General features: G+C 35.2%; 1 protein-coding gene across 1 annotated transcript in view; it reads left to right on the top strand.

Annotated features, from left to right (window-relative positions):
- The window catches only part of PTPN22 (protein tyrosine phosphatase non-receptor type 22), a 46,087-nt gene that overhangs the window by 7,550 nt on the left and 11,371 nt on the right, over positions 1-27,166 (top strand). Inside the window, exons 2-16 of the mRNA XM_058538834.1 lie at positions 8,353-8,461; positions 8,720-8,796; positions 8,914-9,009; positions 9,444-9,482; positions 10,611-10,682; positions 10,787-10,846; positions 11,447-11,589; positions 12,098-12,164; positions 12,972-13,049; positions 15,494-15,580; positions 20,197-20,273; positions 20,422-21,242; positions 22,709-22,792; positions 22,947-23,077; positions 24,516-24,543. Coding sequence (XP_058394817.1) covers positions 8,353-8,461; positions 8,720-8,796; positions 8,914-9,009; positions 9,444-9,482; positions 10,611-10,682; positions 10,787-10,846; positions 11,447-11,589; positions 12,098-12,164; positions 12,972-13,049; positions 15,494-15,580; positions 20,197-20,273; positions 20,422-21,242; positions 22,709-22,792; positions 22,947-23,077; positions 24,516-24,543 — 1,969 coding nt within the window. The remainder of the gene's footprint in view (positions 1-8,352; positions 8,462-8,719; positions 8,797-8,913; positions 9,010-9,443; positions 9,483-10,610; positions 10,683-10,786; positions 10,847-11,446; positions 11,590-12,097; positions 12,165-12,971; positions 13,050-15,493; positions 15,581-20,196; positions 20,274-20,421; positions 21,243-22,708; positions 22,793-22,946; positions 23,078-24,515; positions 24,544-27,166) is intronic.

Below are 27,166 nucleotides of genomic sequence, written 5' to 3'. Positions count from 1 at the left end.
AATAGACACTGACGGACAGAGAGGTTAAACAACTTACCTAAGGTGATGCAGTTCATAAGTGGTGGATCTTGGATTTGAAATAAAGCTATCCAACTTTTGAGCATGTGCTCTTAGTTCTCTCCCCTGCTCCCCACTCTATTGCATCCAATTTATCTATTGGTCTTAACTTTTTAAATTTAAAAAAATTGTAGACTATAACATATACACAGAAAAGTGCTTTAAACATACATATACAATTTAACAATTAGTAATAAAGCAGGTACCCATATAAGCACCACTCAGATCAAGAAACAGAACATTGCCCACACCCCAGAAATCCCTTGGGTGTCCTTCCAGACCACAACTCCCCCCAACTCCCACCAGATTAGAGGTAAACACTATCTTGAGATTATTTTTTCTTTGTTTTTCTGTGTAGCTTCAAGGCCTATGCATATCACTAAACAATTGAGATTAATTTTATCTGTTTTTGAACTCTATGTAAATGAAATCATATTGTATGTTTGGATTTTTTAACTTCTTACTTCTTTTACTCGACATTATGTTTATAAAATCCACCCATTTTGTTGCATGTAGCTGGGTCTTAACTTTTTCTTATAATTTTTAGGAATTCCGTTAAGGTTCAACATACGCAATTACTGCTGTGATCAGAGAGTTGACCATTGAGAGGTCAAGTAGTCACTTAGGGTGGTATTAACTATTTGGATCACCACAGTCCAGTGTCTTGGCCTTAGCTTTGCTAGTCTAAAAATTCAATTTTGTCAATATGCCCAGAGTTGATCGGGACCGGGCAAATACATAAGAAATTCACCAGAAATAAGAATGCCAATTTATTAATTTTTCAGGGAGAAAAATCACTGTCAAATAGAGTAGAAGTTTGCATTGACTGGCCAGCACATTATCTAGTTTGGAGAAAACTTATATGAGAAGCCAACTATAATCAGAAAGTCGATGAGCATGGTGATTTTAGTGGCCTCACCTGTGATGGTATGAAGTCTCCATCTCCTTGTTTGAACCCTCAGGATGGTGGTCGCTACTCTTTTCTGGACAGCACTAGGGACACAGTGACAAGTACTTGCTGTCATACTTTTCTTCTTCTAAGCTTAATGAGGATCATCCTCTTCCATTAGTGCATTCTTTATCAGATAGATTACAATTTATAAAGGAATAGGTATTCACTTTGACCAATTACTGCAATTGATTGTGGTTTTATGACATGTACATTTCAGCCATTGTACTAAATGTGGGTTAAGGCTTGATTATATATTATATGCTGGTCAATTTGCTGCACATTTTTATGTTTAAAACTCTTTAGATATACTTTTTCTTTTCTATATTGGAGGAAGTTGAAGTATCTTCATTTAGAAAGCATGTGTAAAATATGAGTTGTATATTAAAAGTGAGAGCTTAGCAAATGTCAAGTATTGTGCTAAATATGTGTATATGAGCTCACTGGATGTCTAGATGTGTTTGTAAAAAGACTGGATGGGAACACAAAACTACAAACTTAGCTTCATGTAGATAGGTTAGTTTGACTATGGTGTATCTTTTTCCTTCTGGAAATGTTTTGAAGCGAAGAAACTGCAAATAGGAGAACAAATAACAAAAATACCACTAATAACATTTTACCTATCAAATGGACCTGCACTTAAAACATTATAATTCTCATGTTAGTCAGAGTTTATAAAACTGCAGTCTCATACATTGCTGTTATAATCTTTCTGGAGGCAAAATTTGTATACTGTTTCTGATACATATTTGGTAAAATGGATCAAAAGCCTTTAAAATGGGCAAATTCTTTGACCACTCCTAAGATCCATCTGAAGGAAATAATGAAAAATATTTATATACATTTTGGCTATCTATTGTAATATTGTCTAGAATTATTGTTTAAGAAGATTGGAAGCAACTTAAATGCCCAGTAATATAAAGGAACAGGTTAAGTAACTTATGTTACAAGCCATACAGTGAAATACTCTGCCATTATTAAAAATAATGTAGAACACAAATTGATAAGTAAAACAAACAAGTTACAAAACCTTATATACAATGTGATCCCATCTTTGTTAACACACATAAAAGACTGGAATGTAATATTACAAAATGTTAAGAATGATTAACTCTGGGTAGTGGAATTATAGGTGATTTTTATCATTTATTTTTTGCTTCTGTATTCTAAAATTTCTCCAAGAAATATGCATTACTTTTTTATTTAAAGAATCTACACTTAAAATTTTCCTTTAGTGTTGTTGGATTGGATTCCATTTAAATAATAAAAATAAAAAAAAACCAAAACCATGAATTTTGTTTCTTGGGGGTGAGGTGTTTTTGTAGAAAAGGTAAATATTGTATTTATTAAATAGAAAGACATTTATTAAATATGAAGGATTCAATGGGCCTAGAAAGAAGATACCCAGTTCTGAAGACCAGGTGCTAATGTTGGTTTATAATGCACTGTAGCAATTTCTGAAAACTTATCATAAACAGACCAGAGAAGACCTGGATATATTTTAGTTCTGTAGAGAAGATCTAGATACATCCTAGTTCTATATTTATTTATAGTAATAATGCTAACCAGACAGTCATGAACACAGTACCTCCTGCATAGCAAGTGCACAAACGTCTGTTGAATTGAAATGATTCATTTATGTGAATCGGCCTATCACCTGAACGTACTTATCAGCATTTCTTGACTTTTGTGTACATTTAGGTGCAATTTTGTGCTGCTACCAAGAGAATAAATATATCACATCACCTGTAAAGCTAATTTCTCCCAACTCTGTCTCCACTCTCACGGGGGACCATTTACTCCCACATTTTCAGTTATTCACAGGACATTTTTAATGCATTTCTTGCCATATCCTCATATTTTATGTATCTAAAGTTGAACCTCTTGGTTTATTCACCCCAGTTTAGCTATTGCTTATCCACCTGCTCACTTAGCTGACTATTGCACTGCAACGCAATCCCCGTAAGTTTGCCTGTCTAGTTGGAGATGATTGTGGACACACTCAGGGCCAGTTCAGTCTTGTCCCCCATTCCTGCTAGTAGCACTCTAATTTACTGGATTTAGAGGCTGAAGCTTTTAATTTCATTCCTTAGCATTCATGCTTTCTCTATTCTGTTGGAGGCTTGGAATAGATAATACTGACTTAACAGTTGTAAGGCATTGAGGAACTACCTTGAGAAGCTCTGGAGACATCCCAACTTTGATTTCCCTCTCCCACCTAGCACGAGAGGGCCAAGTTTGATTTTCTTCCACGCCAAAATGTAACTTATGCTATGTCTTCTATATAATAATGTAGTCCTCCAAGGCAAAGATATTGTGGTTTTGTGCTTTCTTTTTTTTTTTTTTTTTTTATTTTTGTGCTCTTTTTTCTTTCTATTTTCTTTTGGGAGTGATCTTAATTCAGTTTCTAGTAATTAATTTACTAGTCAATGTGAAGAACATGCAAAAGACTCAGTCCTGACTTCCAGAGTTTTATGGTTAGGACCTCAGTTCTGTTTTCCTGTATTGAAAGGAAAGGAGTAGTAGTGTAGTCCACAAACCAAAAAGCTTACTATTAACTTATCCAGCACACACAGAATCTGGTTTGTCATACATTCCAACCTATCAGGTCCCAGGAGGGATGCTGGCCCCTTTTCTTTATTCTCTCAGCAACTCTTCCCCTGATTTCTCCTGTGGGTACCACCTCTAGGGAATTCACATCCCCTACCTTGTGGTTGACAGAGAAATACCTTCCCCTTTTGACCTATCCTTTCTCCCCTAACCCCAACCTATCCCCTTGGCCCTGCTTTCTCTTTTATACCCTTTTGCTTCCTACTCTCAGAGTTTCTCCTTTTCTGGTGAGGTCTTCACAGTGATCTGACCTCAAGGTAAGATATCGGAAAAAAAAATCTTTCACACTTTCCAAATTAACAATTCTACAGGTATTTCCTATGTGGTGTTTAGCTAAAATAGTGTCTCTCTTTGTCATCCAGCCACATGACTCCAAGAAGAGGAGCAAATAGGAAAACAGAAGCCATCCTGTCCCATTGTTGAAGGTGGCAGTCAAGACAGCTAAACAACCCTAGGTTTACACACATACACAACCTTTATCTGTAACATTTTACCAAATTAATTGAGGCATATCTTACAAAAAGGGCTTTGCCTATAGCATTCTCCCTGGAAAACATTCCACAAGCAAGCAAAGCAAAACAAACAAATAAAAACAGTGTAACAAGGAGTATGCACTAGGCTCAGTTCTGGAGATTTCTAGAAGGAACTGCTCTGGGACTTGACATCTTTTCAGCAGCCCTGGAATCAACGGCAACCTGAAAATGATCATTCCGAAGGTGCATAAGAGCAGAGAGAGCTGAAAAACTGGTATAATTTGAGTGGAATTATTTTATAGTCTCTCACGTGTCTATGCCATGTCCTTAGTTAAATTCCCAAACTAGCCCACTTGCATCCAACTTGGTGTAAAAATATGCTGTATAGTTATCAGTTTAGCACCTCTCTTCCTATGGAATTCTGAAGATCCAAGAATTCAAACCATGGTAAGAAACTAGGATTTAAGAACCAACCGTATACCTGCTTTTTAATAAATCAACTGTGTCTGATCTAATTCTAGAAACAGAAAAAATGGTCATTAGAACAATAAATGTTGGCATTATGTCTTATTATATCTAGCAAGTAAGCAGGCAGTGGCTGTCTGTTCCATTTGTCATCCTTAGTTGGAAAAAGCTTATATTCCTATATTGAGTTGTTATAATAATTTAATAATCTATTTATTATTTGTAAAGTATTGTCAACACAAATAACCCATAACCAATCTATAAATCAAAATTGGGATGAGTTTATTATGAGCCAGATTTGAGGACCATATAGCCCAGGAGAGTCCTTTCACAAAGGAATGGAGTACTCCAAAAAAGTGAGGGTGTACAGAATAGTTATATACTGTCAAAGAGCATGTATTACATATGATTGCAATGTCCCTTTTACAATAGTCACAAGATTGCCTTGTTGGAACAGCAATTGATGGACACAGCAGGTAGCAGGTCTGTTATCTTGAGCTGGGTGATCACAGGGTGAGCGCAGTTATCAATTCCTAGACTAGGGAGAAATGCTTATCCTTAAGGAAATGTGAATGTGGGGGAAGTTACATCTTTATCTTAAGGGCATTTGTTCTTGTCTTTGGGACATAGTAAATGCTTAAAGCAGATATACAATGCACGCTCAATGGCCACATCAATCTCTTCTGGACAAACAAGGTCAGACTGAATTAGTTTTACACCAAATGGCTTCTTCATATACTCCAGTATATCCTATTGCTTGCCATTTATTTATCAGTGTTCATTTAATTAGATTCTAGATATTCGATAATTCTTTGTTATGAACTCTCAGCTAACAACAATCTTATGACTCCAACTTTTTTCCTCTCCTTGCAGACTCAGTTATCAAGTTATCCTGAAATCTAATGATGGATTTGGATGATTTATTGGAACAAATTTCTATTCTCTACTGTGTCTTTTCTCTCTCTGTCTCTCTGTGCCATACATTTATTTTTGGCTCTCCCTTCCTCACCCATTTTTTTAACAACTTCGTTATAAGTGTCCTTAAGTAAACTCCTACAGATAGACATACATCCTAATTAATTATGTAAAAACACTATATGAAATATAAGCAACTAAGAAACAATAATTAACAATTCCCTTCTTTTTAATTTTTTCTTGTTGCCAGTCACTTGGGAAAAGTTCTTTGTCTATTTCCTTATTTCTCTTTATTAGTTTACCCTGTGGAACAAAATAGACCATAATCATGGCTAAGAAATGCAAAAGCAGTACCAGGTATACATTTATAAGAAAGAAAAGGAAAGCCATAATTTTAAAGAAGTGATATTATACACAACTGTCAATGACATCAATTTGTACAAACTTGAAAGAACCTAGAAGTCAATCTTTAGAAACCTCATAATTGTAGGGCTGTGGGAAATATGGAAAAATTAGCTTGGGGTCCAAGTGGGGAGAATCTTAAGTACCTGGCTAAGAAGTCTGGACTTTTTCCTAGTAGCAAGGGGGATTCACTGAAGTTGTTTTGAGCATGAGAGAGATAAGGAAAGCAACATTTTAGTAAGATTAATTTGGTGTAATTATGCCTAATGGATTTAAATGGGGAAAGACAGAAAAGGCTGAAGATGAGTTAAGAAGCAACTATAACAGTTCAAACTTTAAGGGAAAGGGCCTGAATTAAGGTATCTGTAGTGGGCGTAGGAAGAAAGGTTGATGCAAGATATTGCATGGGGGGGCCAGCCCAGTGGTGCAGAGGTTAAGTGCTTGCGCTCCGCTTCGGTGGCCCAGGGTTTGCAGGTTCAGATCCCAGGTGCGCACCAATGCACCTCTTGTCAAGCCATGCTATGGCAGTGTCCCATATAAAACAGAGGAAGATGGGCACAGATGTTAGCCCAGGGCCAATCTTCCTCAGCGAAAAAGAGGAGGATTGGCATCGGATGTTAGCTCAGGGCTGATCTTCCTCACACACACACACACACACAAAAGATATTGCAAAGGAAGAATCAGTTGAACTTGATGACTGAATTTAACGTAGGAAGGGGGAAACCAAAAGTGACTCTCAGTTTCTAGTATATGATTGCCTGGGATAAAGATAGTGTCACTGGCATTAATAGTGGGGACAATGATGAATTTAGTTTTAAACGTGCTGAATTTGAGGCTCTAATAAGATAATCAAGTGGAAATGTCTAGGACATGGTTGGGAATTCAGGACTGGAACTTAGTAATCAAATCTCAATATAGAAATTTGAGAGTTATCCAATAGGGGTTGGAATTATAATTCTTTCTTTTTTTTTTTTTTGTGAGGAAGATCAGCCCTGAGCTAACATCCATGCTAATCCTCCTCTTTTTGCTGAGGAAGACTGGCTCTGAGCTAACATCTATTGCCAATCCTCCTTCTTTTTTTTTTTCCCCCCAAAGCCCCAGTAGATAGTTGTATGTCATAGTTGCACATCCTTCTAGTTGCTGCATGTGGGACGCGGCCTCAGCATGGCTGGAGAAGCGGTGCGTCGGTGGGAGCCCAGAATCCGAACCCAGGCCGCCAGTAGTGGAGTGCGTGCACTTACGGCTAAGCCACGGGGGCGGCCCAGGATTATAATTCAATTTGAATCAGTTAAATAAATTTTTTAAAAAACACTGGTATGCCTTCTATAAGAGGATATGATATCCTTAAGCAAATGTATATAGTAAGAGAAGAGCAGAGAGTTGAGGAGTTAAATTTGGAACTCTGCATAATTCACAATTAGAAGATAGAAACAAACCGAGAGCCAGTAAGAAAGAGTGAGAAGTGGGAAAGAGAAGTCAAAGAAAGAGGAGAACCAAGATAATGTAGACTAATAAGGGCCCAGGGAGGAGGAAATTTCAAGAAAGAAGTTAAAGAGAATTAAGACTGAGTAGATGCTGAAGGATCTGACCCAGCGGAAGTAATTAATGCTTTTCATGTGATAATTCACCATTAAATAGTGGGCAAATAATGAAAATTATTTTTTGTAGTTCAATTCAACAAATATTTATTCACTATCACAGATTTTTTCCCTTAACTTTCTCAAATTGAGTAAGGGTTCACAAAGGTCAGATCTATTAAATGTGGCTTCTTTGAATGATAAAGGAGTTAAAATTTGGGACAAGGTTGATTCCTAAGCAAGAGCTAAAGAGGAATTATGATTTCCTCTGACCTGAAATTTTGGTCTATAGTATAATATTGAAAAATGGGAGTAATTTTAAGGAGTTATCACTATCTTGAGGAATCTTGTTCAACCATATTATGCTAGCCCCTGCCTGGCCCAGATCACATTCTACCAACAGAATATGATACTATTTAAAGATTATTATTTTGTTGAGGGGGTAGGCTTAAAGTTTGGGTCATATAAAAAAAAATGACTGCTTTTGAGACTGAAATCTTTGAAATTTTGTTAGATATATTCTATTCAGCTTAAGTTCCATTTCTACTTAAAATAGCCCTGTAATAGCTGTAAAGACAGTAAACTTTTATATCTGAGCCTCTTAGAGGTTGGAACATATAATTTGTTTTCAGAAGATACTGGTTTTTTAAATATTCACCAGTTTCACCTCAAGTTTTAACTGTTTGTGGCTCAGCTGCAGTAAGTGTGATCTTTTCACTTCTCCAAATGTCACTGAACTCTGCTGTCCTTGTGTTCTGCGGTTCTGTCCTGAATGGAATTAGCCCTAGAGGATGCTTAAAAGGGGTGAAGTGGAATGTTTGGGCAGTGGAGAAGGAAAGCTCTCTAGAGATAGCTTTTTACCTCTTTTCTCTGGGAAGATTTAATTATTGGAATTTTATTACAGAAGCTGAAAAAACAATCTACCAAGTACAAGGCAGAAAAAACCTATCCCACAACTGTGGCTGAGAGGCCTGAGAATATCAAGAAAAACAGATATAAGGATATCTTGCCATGTAAGTTTCATTTCTTCCTGTGAACTTGTACGTTCTCCCAAATCCAATCGTTCCTGTCTTTTTTTATCCATTACTTGCTGTTCCTAATCCTGGAACATGGCTTTGACAAATTAGTTTGTACTATTTATGACTACAAAAGAACATTCATTCATTCACTCACTCATTCTGATCAAACACTTACGAGCATCCATTATTCACAGTGTTAGTCCCGCTGACTAAGCCCTCTTAATTATACTATGTCTTCCTTTTGTATTATAGATGATCATAGCCGAGTAGAGCTGTCCTTGATAACATCTGATCAGAATTCCAGCTACATCAATGCCAGCTTCATTAAGGTACACTCCGTATTCCATATTTCTCTAGGTATCTAAAAAAGGGAAAGGGGGAGAATACTAGACAAGAAGAAGAGGATATTATTTGTAGTCACCCATTTAATTTCTGTTCCTCTTTAGGGAGTTTATGGACCCAAGGCTTATATTGCCACCCAGGGGCCCTTGTCTACAACTCTCCTGGACTTCTGGAGGATGATTTGGGAGTACAGTGTTCTGGTAAGTACAGAGTTACTTTTGTTACTATATTCTCTAGTTTTTAGGGGTGGATAGGGTAGGGTATCAGGCTATGTGACTGATGTTTCCTATGTATTAAAATCAGTACTTTTTTTGGTCAGCCACTCGAATTTCGGTCTTCAGGCACCTTTAGTCAAAATCACAATGTCACTCTTGTTGAAGGAAATGAAAGTTCTCATCTTGACAGGCTCATTTGTTAACAAGAATTTATTCATTTGAATACAGAAAAGGGAAGTGAGGACAAAAAGAAGACTAGGAGCAACATTTTATAATTTATGAGGATTTCCTTTCTGGTTAAAAAACAAACGAAACAGAAAAAGAATAATTAACACTTTCTGATCCTGGGACCCATGTATTAACTGTTCTTTCTAACTATATCAATGTTTAAGTTTCTATCTATAATTTTGTCCCTCCAGATCATTGTTATGGCATGCATGGAGTTTGAAATGGGGAAGGTAAGTTGCTTTCTAGTATACCTAAAGGTAAAAGAAAGAAGAAAAAGAAGGGAGAACATTGGTAGCAGAACTTTTCTTAAGTGTGCCTAGCTAAAAATTATGCGCATCTTCCTAGTTTTCAGTTTGGGAATGCCAAATGACTCTGAAGTCTTTTTTACCCCTAAGAATCCCTTTTGTCAATTTTCCCAGTAGACTCTATGTTTTAAAGTAAAAATAAGGTATGCTTTTTAAAGTAACAATTCATTTTCCCATTTTTATTAATCAGACATCTTTAACTGCCAGTCAGAGCTTAAACCTTGTGCTGTCCAACATGGCATCCTCTAACCAGGCCTGGCTATTGAGCACTTGAAATATGGCTAGTGTGACCAAGGAACTCAATTATTATTTTATTTCAATGAATTTAAATTTAAAAACTCATAACCAATTCAGTTATTGGAAAACTTTAAGTATGTTTGGAACACCTTGGGTATATGACTCTTTCAACTATAAATTTTATGAAATCTAAATGGAAATAAAATATTTCCAATGAATATTTAGCATATTGAGATTTGCTGTAAATATAAAATACATACTGGATTTTGAAGACTTACTTTAAAAAATGTCAAATATCTAATAACTGTTTACACTGACTACATGTTTTTTGATATATTAAAATTAATTTCACCTTTTTTTCATTTTTGAATGTGGCTATTAGAAAACCTAAAATTACATTTGTAGCTCACATTATATTTATATTGAACAGCACTCTTCTAACCTACCGTTGCCATTATGAGTTAATATAATTCCAGTTAAAACCAAGGCAATTTGGTATTTCAATAAGCTCGTGCAGCTTTTAGTGGACATATGATTTTTGTTAATCCTTTTGAAATACTGAAAATGTCAGATCTTTATTTATACTTATTCAGACTTCTAGGAAGTCTGTAATTTACATATCCTTTAATGTTTGTTTCCCCATCCTTGGAGATTCCAGACTATGATGTTGGGGTTGAAGCCCAAGGGGGTTAGGATTTCCTAACCTAAGCTGAAGGACACAGAGCTAAATTTGCTTCTGAATGAGGGAGGGGTTTTGTTACCCAGAAGAGACTAGAATATATGGAGGGAAATCACTACATTCTGCTTTTGCAACAGAAAAAGTGTGAGCGCTACTGGGCTGAGCCAGGAGAGACACAACTCCAACTTGGCCCTTTCTCCATATCCTGTGTAAGTATGATGCCCGTTTCCATTACGGCTAAGCAAATGCTCCAGGATCTACTTTATAGGGTTATCAGTCTTTGAAACAACTAATATTTTAATTTACTTCTTAGGAAGCTGAAAATAGAAAATCTGATTATATAATCAGGACTCTAAAAGCCAAGTTCAACAGTGTAAGTATAGAACAGGAACAGTAAATTCACAAGCCTACAGAGATCAGACAGGTAAATGTATATGTATGTGACTCAGGCTGGGCATAAGACAATGGGGAGTGGTGGGGCCTTTGATGTTCTGGATAAATCTTTATATTCAAAAGAGATCATTGGTGTAATCTGTGCTCCCCAATCTATTTCACATCACGGCACACGTATAAAACTATAATATTTGCAGAGTAAATAGAGGCTGTACAGTGAACAGAGGCTGGGAATCAACTTGAGAGTTCAGGCTGCCAAGTCTCTCTAAGGCAAAAAGATTTAATATATCAGCATGCCTGTGACCCATTTGAAGCACACCAGTTGGGAAGCTCTGTTTTTGACTATCTTCATATCTACCTCTTTTTGTGAGTGGGGCAGATAAGGACAGGCCAATAGTAAGTGATCTGAGATCACTTTAAATTGTTCTTAGAAGGCACATGGTCACCAGTGGTCTATAGGGAAGAAAGCAGCATAAATTGCAAAAAAGATATAGATGCTATTTGGTCAGAGTAATCTTGCAATAGAATGAGATGAAGTCCTAACCTTGAACTCTCCTCTTATTCTGGCTATTTTTTACAGGAAACTCGAACTATCTACCAGTTCCATTACAAGAATTGGCCAGACCACGATGTGCCTTCATCTATAGACCCTATTCTTGAGCTCATCTGGGATGTGCATTTTTACCAAGGGGAAGACAGTGTTCCCATATGCATTCACTGCAGGTATGATGCTGTTGCGTGAACCTTCTACCCAGAACAAACAAATGTTACAGTCTGGCCAGGATTTCTGCTGTAACTGAGACAAGACTAACTTTGTTGGAATTTAAGGTGTTATGAGCACTTAGGATGTAGGCTCCTGATCCTAGCCTCACTTCTTCCAGTTGATCAGAAAGGAATGAAGCTTAGAAATGAGAGTGGCTGAAAGAGAAAGGTCAATTGCAGAAATAAACTATAATAAATTCAACCTGAGCATTAAATTAATATTTTTCTGATAAGTTGCTTGTGAACAGTATAGCTCTAGAGACTCTTGCTGTGAGAAGTTCCCTAGGATCTGTCCTAAGGCTCAGAGTGGCATGTGGCAACTGACAAACATGCTCCGGGAAATGGTAGAGTTTAGAAAGTTTCATTACCTCCGAGTTTCTTCTTCCTCAAATCTGTTGGTGAAATTTTCCAGCTACTGTCAATGATTCACTCTCTGCAACCTACCTGCTACTGTGACCTTTCATTTCAGTGCCGGTTGTGGAAGGACTGGTGTTATCTGTGCTATTGATTATACATGGATGTTGCTAAAAGATGGGGTGAGTTTCTCTCAGCAGGCATTTCCCATTTTCTTACTCTGCTACTTGTAGACTTAGGAACTGTTTGGTTTTTCAAAATATCTATTTCCATGATTCATCTTTTCTAGAATATTCATTTGTAGACTCACTTTGTCAGATGATTAGGTTAGTTCCTAAGTTGTCGTTCTCAAAGTGTGGTCCCCAGACAAGCAGCATCAGAATAACACGACAAACTGTTAGAAATGCAAATTCTTGGGCCCCACCTCAGATTGACTGAAGCAGACACTCTGCAGGTGGGGCCCAGCAAGCTCTCCAGGGGCTTCAGATGCATGCTATAGTTTGAGAACCACTGCCCTAAATTACATAGTTACCTTCCTTTACCCAAATTGCTTTAGATGGACTCAATTAACCACAATCAAACTTTGTGTTCCAATCTATAAATCATTTTTTTAAAGTCTAATAGGAAACGGGAAATTTAAAATATGGGCTTTAGACCTATCTGCCAACTTCTTTTATTTCATAAAACTCTCATACATGATTTACTGAGCCTTCTCCCTCATTATATCTTTAACTTCAGACATTTGGTCACCCTATGTGAAATCATTCTGAAGAGTTTCTTCAATCTTTTCTAGGGAAAACCCCAGGCTCTAAATCACAGAGCAAATGATGAGACACCTCATTAGTTTTAAAAATGTGTTCTTTTTCTGATATTATTCCATGTTAGGAGAGCAGATACCATGGAATTAACTAGACTATGAGAGAGTGGCAATAATTTATTAACAAAGATAGGAATAAAAGAGTAAGATATTTCTTCCTTTTATTTGATAGATAATTCCTGAGAACTTCAGTGTTTTTAGTTTGATCCAGGAAATGCGAACACAGAGGACTTCATTAGTTCAAACTAAGGTATGGACTATGGTGAATGGATCACAACATGTGTCTAAGTCTTCTTCCATCTTTCTGTTTAATTCTAAGGCATCCCAAAACAGCTGACTGCTTAGCTATAAAACCAATTTACTATTAAGTGTATTAGTTCCTTCCCATTTCCTCTAACTCTGAATATCCCAGTATTTTTCCAGTATCCCTTGCCCTGGGTCAAATTCCTTTCACTCCTTACATTTTATTGTCTGTTCAGAAAATATTAAGAAGCCAATATAATATTTCTTACAAAAGAAGTTGAAAAAAATGTAACAAGCTGTTTGACTTAGAAAGAAATATCTGGGTCAGGTTAACTTGAAATTTTGTAGTAGTAATTCATTTCTGAAACCATAGAAAATCAGAGATTTGTAATTTTTACTTCAGGAGGTGGTAACATAATCTGGAGAGTGCAGTCTCCATTTGAGCATATGCTCATTTTAGGAAATAATGAAAAATAAAAATAAAATCAACCATAATCCTATTACCTAGATAGAGGTAGCCACTGTTAGTATTTTTCTATAGTCTCTCCTGGACCTTACTGTATACATATTTTTAAAAAACATAATTACAATCATACTATATATATGATCACATATGTATCACAATATTTTAAACCATCCGAAATTGCTCATACTTGTTCACTCCATTAGGAATGCTCTTCCCCTATTTGCTCCTCTCCTCTCCAGCTCAAGTTATACTACCTAGGTGAAACATTCCCAGCCCAAATCTCTCACCCTCTACAATATGAATTTCACCCATATTTCTACACCAATAATTTTACCAACATTTCTAAATGGTCTCCATCTTTAAGATAGAGTATAGCATTCACCCATTCACTCATTCACCAAAAATTTATTGATATTTATTAGGTAACAGACACTTTTGCATAATTTGTTAGAACTACTTTTTACTGCTTAAATAGCAAGACCCTAACGTGTTTAAAGCACTTACAAATAAACTTGCACATAGGTTTAGAGGTAAAACCACTGACAATAGTACTTCAGATATTTTCATCTATAAGTTGTGAACTGAGGAGAAAAAATGAAGAGTTTTTAAAATATAAACCTTCTGTTTGGCCCACATAGGTTTTCCACTAATAGCTAGTGGAAAAAAATAATTTTTTTCGTGTGTTGACTGTAGGTGTTTTCTATATTCAACCTGTGCGGGGGAAAGTTTATGTGAAATCAAAGCATTCGCTGGTTTAGTGCTGTCAGACTTAAAAGAAGGCTGATCCATGTAAATATACAAAGACTCCAGGAAGTGTGCAACCTAGTTGTATAATATTAAATTGTAATACTGAATCAATAAATAAGACTACACCCCATTTCAGAAAAAGTCCATTTCAGGCCTACTTTTAAGAGGTGGAAGACAGCTGAAACAATTTTAAGTTAGCCTTCATATTTTGGCATTATCAACAACTAGCTGAACAAATATCTTACCAATTGCAGCTGATTTTTCTGACACTAACCAGAAAATAGCACTGTAACCAGATGAGTGCTTCCTGTCTGATTTTTCTCTCTTCTTAAAAAAATTAAAGAGTGTACCAATGGCTGTGTTGGGTAACACAGGCTCTGCACTGTTCTCCTTTTAAAATTATCTTTGCAAAAAGTTGTACTATATTTATACAAGATTGTGTAGTGTCAGGGAAAACCCTGCATAGGTCATTCAGATGAAAAGTAGACCCAAAATCAAGTGCTTGAGCAGGTACAGAGGCAAAAACGGAGTAGTGAAAACCCATAAACCTTGTAATTGTAGAGGTCTCATTTCTCTACGGTGAAATCCTTTTATAACCACAAACTCTATTCAGCAGTCTACTTTTCTTTGGTATCTTTGTTAGGTCAGAATTTCAGCAGCTTGATCTAAGTGCACTAAACTAACAGTCAGAAGATTCAGGTGCTAACCCAAGTCCTAGACATTACTTCTGAATGACCTTGCAAATTGCAAACAGAGATAATAGCCTAGCTACCTTATAGATTGTGAGGCAAGTTAAATAATACATATTGAGGTTATCTATCTACCCATCAACCACAATCTACCTTTCTCCAGAAAAGATGAAAGTGGCTTACAAAAAAATGCATCCAGGATGAAATAAATTTTTTTAAATGTGAACAAGGAAACAGAATTAGAGGGATGACAGTGGAGGGAAAGATAAGTAAGAAAGTGGGATTAGAACATAAAAAAACATGCTGCAAGGTCCTTACATATTAGCAAGAAGTAGATCAAATATTTAGCTTTTGCTGGCAGTCTAAAAGTGCTCTGAAATCTGAAATGGGCTACACAAACATAAGGCATTGTAATTAAACTAATGTTGATGGTCTTTTCAGGTCTGCTACTCTAGGATTTGATTGGTGTTCATATTCCTGAAATCTGGTTCTGTAGTTCATCAAGGTTTTTGTTTGTTTTCATTTGTTCTGGTTTGTGATGCTGTTCAGGAACAGTATGAACTGGTCTACAATGCTGTATTAGAACTATTTAAGAGACAGATGGATGTTAGCAGGGATAAACACTCTGGAACAGAGGTAAACTTTAAACTTGATATTTTGTAAATTTTTTTTTCATATTTGATTTTGGTCAAGGGATCTTGGATTAGTTGCAGGACTTAACTTATTATTTATCATCACAACTAAATTGGAGTATCAGGTGTGGATGGGCCTGCACTGCAAATCTCCGGTGGAGAAGGACACATTAATTAATTTTCTAAGTTAAAGTATTTTAATCTCTTGGTTAACCTATTGCATACAATTTTCAGCTAAATTTAGAAACAATAGGAGTGAGCAAAAGGGCAAGTGTATATTCTGCTCCCATGTTTTAGACAGTTGCATGGTGAGTTAAAAGTGAGAGTGACAATTATAAAGTGAAATCATAGTTGAGTACTGATGTGATTTTTCACGTTACTCTAGCCTCATTTTGATTGCATATGTCTCATCAAATTTTGAGAATATTTTAGAATATCCAAAATATTTTTAGTTGAAGGTATTAGGTATAAAACAATTATGATTTGACCAAATTCCAATTAAAAATATTGAGCATTCTAGAATATGCTATTTTGATCTCATCACAAAAATTGCTAAGTCAAATAATTACTGTGTAATCACAAAGTATTAGGTTCTAAGCAAACCTTAAGAAGACAAAATTACTGATTTACCTTCTGGGGTGTATGTAACATACACATATTAGTTTAATTTTTAATATCCATTTTGGATTATTAATTTTAAAATATTCACTGAGGACCTGCTGTTTCCACAGCATTAGGAATACAAAGTATATAAGACATGACCCATTTTGAGTTAAATTTTGTATATGCTGTAAAGGTTCAACTTCATTCTTTCGCACGTGGATGTCTAGTTTTCCCAGCACCATTTGTTGAAAAGACTCTCTTTTCTCTGTCAAATGGTCTTGGCACCCTCATTGAAAATCAGCTACCCACCCGTGTGAGTTAATTTCCAGGCTCTCTATTTTATTCCATTGGTCTATATGGCTATCCTAGGCCAGTATCACACTGTTTTATTACTGTAGCTTTGTAGCACATTTTGAAATCAGGAAGCGTGAGTCCTCCAACTTTGCTCTTCTTTTTAAAGATTATTTTGGCTAATCAGGGTCCCTTGAGATTCCATATGAATTTTAGGATGAAAATTTTATTCCTGCAAAAACATCATTGGGATTTTGATAGGGTTGCCTTGAATCTGTAGAACATTTTGGGTAATACTGTTTTCATAACAATATTATGTCTTCCACTCCATAAACACAGAATGTCTTTCCATTTATTTATGTCTTATTTAATTTCTGTCAGCAATGTTTTGTAGTTTTCAGTATACAAGTCTTTCACCTCCTTGGTTAAATTAATTCCTAAATATTTTTTATGTTAATATAAATAGAATTATTTTCGTAATTTTCTTTTCAGATTGTTTGCTAGTGTACAGAAAGGCAACTGATTTTTGTGTGTTGATTTTGTATTGAGCAATTTTGCTGAATTCGTTTATTAGCTCTAGCATTTTCTTTGCAGAATCTTTTGACATATAAGATCCCATCATCTTCAAATAAAGATAATTTTACTTATTCTTTTCCAATTTTAATACCTTTTATATTTTTTTTCTTGCCTAATTGCTCTGGCTAGAACTTCCAGTACTATGTTGCTTAGAAGTGGCAAAAGTCAGCATCCTTGTCTTATTCCTGATCTTCGGGGAAAAGATTTCAGTCTTTCACCATTGAGTATACTGTTTAGTTATGGGATTTTCATATATGGTCTTTATCATGTTAAGGAAGTTCCCTTATATTCCTAGTTCTTCCTAGTTCGTTGAGTGTCTTTATCATGAATTTTGTCAAATGCTTTTTTTCTCCATCAATTGATATGATCATGTGGGGTTTTTTCCCTTCATTCTATTAATGTGCTACATTACAGTGATTGATTTTTGTATGTCGAACCATCCTTGCATTCTGAGAATAAATCTCCCTTCGTCATGGTGTCATGTTTTTCCTTTTAATATGCTGCTGAATTCAGTTTGCTGGTATTTTGTTGAGGACTTTTGCATCAATATTCATAAAGGATACTGGTTTGTAGCTTTCTTTTTCTTGTAGTATCTTTGTCTGGCGTTGGTATCAGAGTAATGCTGGCCTCACAGAATAACTTAGCAAGTGTTCCCTCCTATTCACTTTTTTAGAAGAGTTTGTGGGGGATTGGTGTTAATTCTTCCTTAAATGTTTGGTAGAATTCACCAATGAAGCCATCTGGTCTTGGGCTTTTCTTTGCTGGGAGGTCTTTTGATTACTCATTCAGTCTACTTACTAGTCGTAGGTCTATTCAGATTTTCTATTTCTTCCTGAGTCAGTTTTGGTTGATCATGTGTTTCTAGAAATTTGTCCATATTATCTAGGTTATACAATTTGTTTACATTATTTTCTTTTTTTTTTAATAAGAATTTTTCTTTTTTTTTTTAATTTTATTTATTTATTTTCCCCCCAAAGCCCCAGTAGATACTTGTATGTCATAGCTGCACATCCTTCTAGTTGCTGTACATGGGACGTGGCCTCAGGATGGCCAGAGAAGCAGTGTGTCGGTGCGCACCTGGGATCCGAACCTGGGCTGCCAGCAGCAGAGCACGTGCACTTAACCGCTAAGCCACGGGCCTGGCCCCTACATTATTTTCTTATAATACTTTTCATTTCTGTAAAATTGGTAGTAATGTCCCCACTTTAATTTCTGTAATTTGAGATTTTAGTAATTTGAGTCTTCTCTCTTTTTTCCTTAGTCAATCTAGCTAAAGGTTTGTCAATTTTATTGATCTTTTCAAAGGATCAACTTTGGTTTTGTTGATTTTCTCCATTGTTTTCTTAGTCTCTATCTTTGTTCTAATCTTTAACATTTCCCTCCTGCTAGCTTTGGGTTTAGTTTGCTCTTTTTCTAGTTCCTTAAGATGTCAAGTTAAGTTACTGATTTGAGATATTTCTCCTTTTTTAATGTAGGCATTTACAGGTATAAATTTCCCTCTGAGCACTGCTCTCACCATATCCCATTCATTTTGATATGCTGTGTTTTCATTCATTTTTAAGTATTTCTAATTTCTGTTGTGATTTCCTCTTTGACCCATTGGTTGTTTAAAAGTGTTTAATTTACACATATTTGTGCATTTTCCAGTTTTCCTTCTGTTATTGATTTCCAGTTTCAATCTAATATGATTGGAAAAGATACTTTGTATGACTTCAATCTTTTAAAATTTATTAAGACTTGTTTTGTGGCCTAACATATAGTCTGTCATGAAGAATATTCCATATGTTTGAGAAGAATGTGTATGTTGTTGGGTGATGTGTTCTACATGTGTCTGTTAGGTCTAATTGGTTTACAGTGTTGTTCATGTCTGTCCTCTATTTCCTTATTGATATCCTGTCTGATTGTTCTAGCCATTATTGAAATTGGGGTAGTAAAGTCTCTATAAAGTTTACCAGGCCTGCTGTAACAAGTACCACAAACTGAGGAGGGCTTAAAACAACAGATTTTATTTTCTCAGAGTTCTGGAAGCAGGAAGTCCAAAATCAAGGTGTTTCAGCAGGGCCATGGTCTCTCTCATAGCTCTAGAGAAAGAATCTTCCTTGCCTCTTCCTAGTTTCTGGTGTTTATCAGCAATTCTTGGTGTTCCTTGGCTTGCAGACACATTACTCCAGTCTCTGCCTCTATCATCACATGACATTCTCCCTATGTGTCTCTGAGTCTCTTTTTTACAAGGACACAAGTCACCCTAATCAAGTATGATCTCATCTTAACTAATTACTTCTGAAAAGACTCTATTTCCAAATAAGGTCACATTCACAGTATCAGGGGTTAGATTTCAACATATCTTTTTAAAAATCACAATTAAACCCATAACAGGTGGAATCTTGCAATTGCTGATGACTTTTTTTTTTTTACATTTAAACATTGCTGAAATCAGGATATGTTTTACAATTTATGGTATCTTAGATTCCATGAGCCAGAGTAACAAATTTCATAATATGATAATTGCTATGAAGAAAATAAAGATTGAGAGTGGCTAGGCAATGTGTGGAAGTTTGATGTTAGATTGAGTGGTCAGGGAAGGTTTCCTTATGCAGGTGACATTTAAGTAGAGAATAATTACTTAGAAGGAGCCAGCCATATAAATTTGTAGCAAGAGTATTTCAATCAGAGGAAATAGTAAGTGTAAAAGCCTTGAATTGGAAACGAGTTTGGTATGCTTAGGGAATGACAAGAAAACCAGTAATAGCTGGAGCATAGTAAGGAAGGAAAAAGTAGAACAAGTATAAGGACCTAATAAGCACCTATTAACATTAAGGGTTGAGATGATGAAATTTCTGAAGGTAGAGTGTTCTTGAGAATAAAGTTACCCCCAAGAACATTTTAAAACTCCCACATTTGAAAAGATGATGCTATAAGCACATCCTTTCTAGTTTCTATAATACTATTAATCTTTCATTCTGATCCTTTTGATCTCAGTATGTTAACAAGCTCTCGCTGGGTTCAATATTTTGAAACTCATCTACTGTTTAACCAATTACGTAAAATCTTTATATTTTCTGAAAAATAACTTCTTAACCTTAAGAATGTTGAAATATCTCATTGTCATCGCTTCACTAAAAAACAATCTCCTACTTATTTCTCTTGAAGATTCAAGCAAAGTATTCATTTCCTGAACAAAATCCCACTCTAGGAGCAGACTCTTATTCTCCTAAGTTACCAAAAGAGTGAGTACCATTTTACCCACCTAAATGTTGTCTAATTGTGTCTGGGAGGCAAATCTCATGCTTATAATTCATTGTGATGCTGGGAAGAGGATAAGAGAAGAGGCCTTTTTGTGGTATAGTATCATCATTACTTTCTTTCTTGTTTCAGCAGCATAAATGAAGCAAAAATAATGAACCAACAGAACAAACTAAAGATACGGGGGAAAACTGAAGAAGTTGCTTCCTTTGACCTCAAGACTTCTGAAATAAGTGAAAAGGGTGCATTAGTTTTGCACCCTGCTAAACAGAGCAGTTCTTTTGACTTTTTGGAGCTAAACTGTAGTTGTAACAAAAACGCTGACAAACTCGCGAATTGGGAGACAAAGGCATTTCCAATAGCTGGGGAGCCTCTTCAGAAGCATCAAAGTTTAGACTTGAGCACCATTTTGTTTGGAACATGTCCTAATTCTAAACCTGTAAATGCAGCAGGAAGATATTTTAATTCAAAGGGGCCAATAATGAGGACCAAATCAACTCCCTTTGAATTGATACAACAGAGAGGCACCAAAGAGTTGGACATCAAGGAAAATTTTCCTCATTTGGAATCTCAACTGCACAATTCTTGTCTTGAGCAGGCTCAAAAAGTGATGCATGTTTCTTCAGCAGAACTGAATTATTCACCGCCATATGACTCTAAGCACCAAACGTGTAATGCCTCTAATGCAAAGCAGCATGACTCTAGTGCTTCTAAGGTATATTCTTACATGTCTTTAGTAGAAGATCCTTATTTTTCATCATTGTCTCCAAGTATTGCTGGATCTAAGATGTCTCTTGATTTACCTGAGAAGAAAGATGGAACTGTTTTACCTTGTTGTTCATTGCCAACATCCTCTACAACCCTCTTTTCTTATTACAATTCACATGATCCTTTAGCACTAAATCCTCCGACCAATTTTCCCCCACCACTGAACCAAGAGACAGCAGCAATAGGTAAGTTATTTTTAAGTTTGTATGGCATTTTATATTTCACTTTGTTTCTATAGAAGACTTGGTTTCTTCTCACTCTCCCCCTGTCCTTCTCTACTTCCTTCTCCTCCTCAAAGAAATAAATTCCAGGAGTGTTTTAATGATGTGATAGGTTGAAAATAGCAAAAACAAACAGGTAATATTCCAAGAAACAAGGAGCAGTGGAAGCAGTCAGATCTAGTATACAATCTAAGCCAGCAGGAGTGCTTCTAAAGAAGGCAATCCTCATTCCTAGAAATGTATACCAAAGGTCCACAATTTACCCTTAACATGCAAAAGCAATTTCCAAAAGAACAGCAGAAAAGATTTGATCAACAGCACCACATGGTCACTCAGAAGTGATTTCCTCCGGTCCTTTTATAACAACAGTAGATGAGACTATGTGTTCAGTATTCTGTGTGAGATTTTAATCTTATATACACCTTTACTTTCATAATTTATCACTTTTATAATTCTGGATTTTTGCTTATTAAGCGTATCGTTTTGTTTTACTGAGTGGTTTGAAAGTAGAAGTAAATATCCTGTTAGAGGTGATTATAATAGTTTGATGTGGAAGAAGATGAAGGAAAGCAAAGAGAAAGATCATCAGAAATTTATAAAGAACATTCTACCCGAATAGGAAGTAGAGAAAGCTTTTGTTCTATAACATTATTTACTGTTTCTTAAGGGATAGATGCATAGCTTTGTTACAAAAATATTTTATCTGGATCTAGCTCCTTCTTTGATTATTTTATATACTTGTACCTTATTTTACAATTTAAAGGAATTTTATTTTTCTAGATACTCATAATACCTTAAACTTCTTGGAGCATCAAAATCATTAAAAAAACAAATCCTTTTCTTCAAGAATTGTAGCAGCATTGACATGTGTGCCATCTGGTGGCAGTTTCTTAAAATAGCATTTGTATTTTTCTATAAAAATTCTGAATATTTCTAGAGAAACAGAAAACCCTGTTATACCATTGTTTTGTAAAAAGCAAAAACATCCGTATTCTTCATTCTTATAAAATGAAGAAGAGATACTAAAATCTTGATTTCACCTACTCTATCACTGAATCTTCAGCATGTCAAAGTGCTTCGTGAGGCTTTATTGTATATTCTACATAAAACAAAAGGAAAGAGTTATGTAGAAAACAATCCAAAGTTTTCTAAATTAATATAATGTTTTATATTATATTAACTGATACTCAGTTAATCAAAATACTTCTGGGCTTTGAAAATAAATAATAAATTTTGAAGAAGCAGCAAAATCCTCCTGGGTTTGTAATTTAAGATGAGAGAATTTATTTAGCTTTTTCCTTGAGTGAACAGATATCACCTTAAATCTTGTAATTATGCTTGATGGAATTTATATAAAGCTTAGAATATGAGAATTTTCTTTGGATTTTTCTAATTAAAAATTGTGATTATATTTCTGACATTCTGGATAGCAACTTCTCTAAGGATAGATGACGAAATCCCCCCTCCACTTCCTGAACGGACACCTGAATCGTTTATTGTGGTCGAGGAAGCTGGTGAGTACAGCTCAGTAAGTGGAAAATAAACTGTGGATTAACTAGATTACTTCTAAGGTCCTTTCAATATTCTGTGTGCTATGGCTGAGTAACATTTGCTTTCTAAAAGAATTACAACACTCCTAAGAACTGCACCACACTTACTTTCTTCCAGAAGAATTCCCACTGAGTGTTCCCAAATCCTTATCCTCAGCTGTAAAGGTAAAAATTGGAACATCACTAGAATGGAGTGGAACATCTGAATCAAAGAAATTTGATGACTCTGTGAGACTTAGACCAACCAAGGTCAGTAACTTTTTTTCTGACTCTACTTATTTGAATTCAACAGGCTATAGTCCTACTCCTTGAATTTTAAACACCTATCACTCAACAAATATTAAGGAGATACTATTTAAAAAATAATGAGCTAGAGAATGTGAGGGATAAAAAGATGTAAAAGACTACAATTATTGTCCTTGGGAAACTTACAGTTTAGCAGCAGAGATATAGGATGTGTACACAAGTCTCTATTTTTGTCTACATTTATTATAACAAAGCAAATATAATCAGTGCCATATGAAAGATAAGAGATTCAGAAGTGTGGGAGATCCCTTCAAGTTGGAAGTGATCAAGGAAGACTTGGTGAAAAAGGAAACATTCGAGCTGATTCTTGAAGGACAGCTAAGGCAAAAATAAATGTTTCATAAGTAGGTAGTTTGTTCAGAGTAGTCATTTGGTAGGCTGTATCATGTTAGCTGTGATAACATATTATAGAGAGTAATTTTTTGAATGACAGATGTCCATATTATTATATAAGATAAACCATTTGGAATAATGTTCCCTGCTTCTGGAAGAAAAATCTACACTCTCAACAATCTGTCATGCATTTGTATATAATCTATGAACCAACTATCTTAAAATTTCAGAGATCAGAAAAATAGTTAAATAAATATTTAAAAGTGCTTAACAACTGCAATGCTGGTAGGCAAATATTCTCTACCTTTTTAATTACACTTTTAATTTACCAGTAATTATTATTATTGTTAATAATATGCACACATATAATGGTCTTTATCTTTTTTTTAAAGCTTCTTTTTTTTTTTTTTTTGTGAGGAAGATCAGTCCTGAGCTAACATCCATGCTAATCCTCCTCTTTTTGCTGAGGAACACCAGCTCTGAGCTAAGATCTATTGCCAATCCTCCTCCTTTTTTTTCCGCAAAGCCCCAGTAGATAGTTGTATGTCATAGTTGCACATCCTTCTAGTTGCTGTATGTGGGACGCAGCCTCAGTATGGCCGGAGAAGCGGTGAGTCGGTGCGTGCCAGGATCCGAACCTGGGCCGCCAGTAGCCTAGCGCGCGCACTTAACCCCTAAGCCACGGGGCCGGCCCTGGTCTTTATCTTAACGACTCCCAGAGCAAAGAACAATCACTCCTTTTCCAATGTCATGAAGTAACTTCAATGTCAACAACTTACCTCCAATTAAATTTGTTTTGAGTAGGAAGGAAATAAATCAAAAAAAGGATCAATTTAGGACCAATTGCCATGACATATAAAAATCACTGTTAAGAGTTAAGGATGCCTTTTCATAATTCAACATACATAAATTAGGAAAAACAGGGTCAATATTTCATAATTATTTCTATAGGTATATGAAACAATTTCACAAATGCTGCTTATTGCTTTGAGTTTGTAAATTTGTATATATATTCTTCTTTCACTTTTCCTTTCTTTCTTTTTTTCAGAGTGTAAAACTCCGGAGTCTCAAACCAGGTAAAATATTTCCTTTGGCGTTAGATGACACTTAGCCCTAAGAATCTGTACTGTAAGAATGGGTCATTTGGTTTAGAGTAATTCACCTCAGGAGAAGGTATGGTTCCCATAATAGCTTCTACTATTTATTGATTTATTTCTGGTTTTCCCAGGCTAGGATTTTTGTTTTGCCAATGGCAAGGTAAAGACAGGATTTTAGAATTCTGCTCTTTGGCATATAATCCTTTAAAAAAACTATTTCAAATAGAATCCCTTACAACTTTGCAGCATTTCTACTTCATAGGTTTTACCATTGTTAACAGCGTTATTCTAAAAACTTATTTCTGGCCACTTAAAACTTGCCATTGCTTCTCCAGTATTTTCCTGAGCTTTGCTTGTTTTATACATTGAATAACAACGTCAACGGCGAACACTTATTGGGCACTGATAGGTACTTCACATTAATTAGAACAGGTAGTAGTTTCCCTTAATTTATTAACTTAAGTTGCCTACTTAATTTATTCATATTAACATATTATTCAAATACACACATCGGTAATATAGCATAGAGGTTAAAAAGCATAGGCTTTGGAGTCAGATAGGCTTTAATTCAAATCCCCAGCCTACCAATAGTTATCAAAATGCATTACCTCAGTTATATTATATACTTTATTGATTTTTCTCATTTATAAAATGAAGATAATAGAACTCTTTTCTTAGAGGATTTTTGTGAGGATGAAGTAAGATAACACATATAAAGTTTTTAGCATAGTGGTTGTCAAATAATAAGCTTTCATTAAATGTTATCTATTATAATTTTTATTATATAACTATTAAATGAGCATTTCCTAAGCAAGTTCTGTGTGCTTTATACAGTGTCAGAATAGGCAGGATATATAAGAAAGGGTACTCCTTAATGCTTATATTCAAATTGGGTAGAAAAAATTAATAGGCACTTGCAACCATTAAGTGATAATCTGTATGTCATTGATTATAATCACCAGGAATCTAGAAAAAAGGGAAGTATCTCTGGAGTGGTTAGGAAAGGCTTCACTGAGTAGAAGAAATTTAAGCATATGGACAGACAGAGGAAAAAGAAGGGAATTCCAGGAGCAGAGATCAGGGTAACAGTGACTCAAAGGTAGAAATGAGCATGATGAGTACAGAGGAATGGTGAGTAGATTAATTGCAATACATGTTCTATTTTGGGAAATATGGAAAATAAATTTTGAAAGATAAAATGTGGGAAGATTCTGAAGGATTTAAAAGCTAGGCAGATGAAATATCCAGAACAAGCAAATCTATATGGACAGAAAGCAGATTCACAGTTGCCAATCTAATCTAGGGGTAATGGGGAGTGACTGCTAAATGAGTGTGCAGTTTCCCTTTACGGGTGAAGAAAATGTTTTAGAACTAGACAGTGGTGATATTGCATAACACTATGACTGTAGTAAATGTCATTAACAGCAAATTTTATGTGTATTTTATCACACACACACACAAAGCTAGGCAGAAGAATTTAGATTTAATGCAGTAAGTAATAGGCACTGTAGGTTCTTCCTCAGGAGAGTATTAAGATGAAAATGGTATTTTAAGAAGATATTTGACAGGATATCATTAACTGAAATATAGCTTTAGTTTTCAGAATATTACTTAACAGCAAACTGGAAGATGATAGGCTACTTCCGGGTAGTTGTCAAATATTTATTAAGTGCCTACTATATGCCAGTTATTGTATCAGGTGCTGGAAATAAGAATTGTACTTTACTTTGCATATTACCCAGCATATAAGAAATAAACAAGTCAACTTACTTTATAGACAAATTCTAAGGCCTAAGAAACCCAATGACCAAAGACAGATGAAAGTCGAGCACTTAACTTCATTTTCATTTTCAAAAGACATTAGTATATAATTATACTCAGCACTGTATAATGAGAATGTTATACACCATTTGTATCTTTAGGATTTACATCATGGGAAAATAGCTCCATTATTTAAAATTCTTTATTATGGAAATTTTCAAACACACATTTTAAACCTACCTTAATAGCATTATCACACCAATAAAATTAACAGTAATTCCTTAGTATTATCTAATATCCAGACTTTGTTCAACTTTCTCAAATTGTCTCAAAAATGTATTTTTACAGTTGGTTTATTTGAATCTGGATTCAAACAAAGTCTACACATTGCATTAGGTTTATATGTTTCTCAGGTCTTTTAAAATCTGTGACAGTTCTCCTTCCTTTTTATATTTTCTCATGCCATTTATTTGTAGAAGAGAATGGGTCATTTGTCCTAAAGACTGCTAATATTCTGAATTTGGCTGTTTGTATCCTCATGGTTTTATTTAACATGTTCCTCTACTCCCAGGATTCTCTGTAAAATGGTAGTTAGAACTAGAAGCTTAATTAAATTCAGGTTCAATTTCTTTGGAAGAATACTTTTGTAAGTGAGCTACAAGTTTTTGATTGATCCTAGGCTCATTGGCTAAAGAGCTAGAAGAACAAAGTTCTTGAGGCTCATCTTTGTTCAGATAATTTACCCGGTTGTTGTAGGTTAATATTGAAAAACTGGAAAAGTTATACAAAACCAAAAGGGGTCTTGACTTATGATTTTTAATTGACGGATTTTTTTTTTTTT

Source organism: Diceros bicornis, chromosome 4, assembly GCF_020826845.1.
Source record: "Diceros bicornis minor isolate mBicDic1 chromosome 4, mDicBic1.mat.cur, whole genome shotgun sequence".
NCBI lineage: Eukaryota > Metazoa > Chordata > Mammalia > Perissodactyla > Rhinocerotidae > Diceros > Diceros bicornis.
The sequence above is the reverse complement of the archived record's forward strand: the minus strand, read 5'-3'. Positions and strand labels throughout refer to the sequence as shown.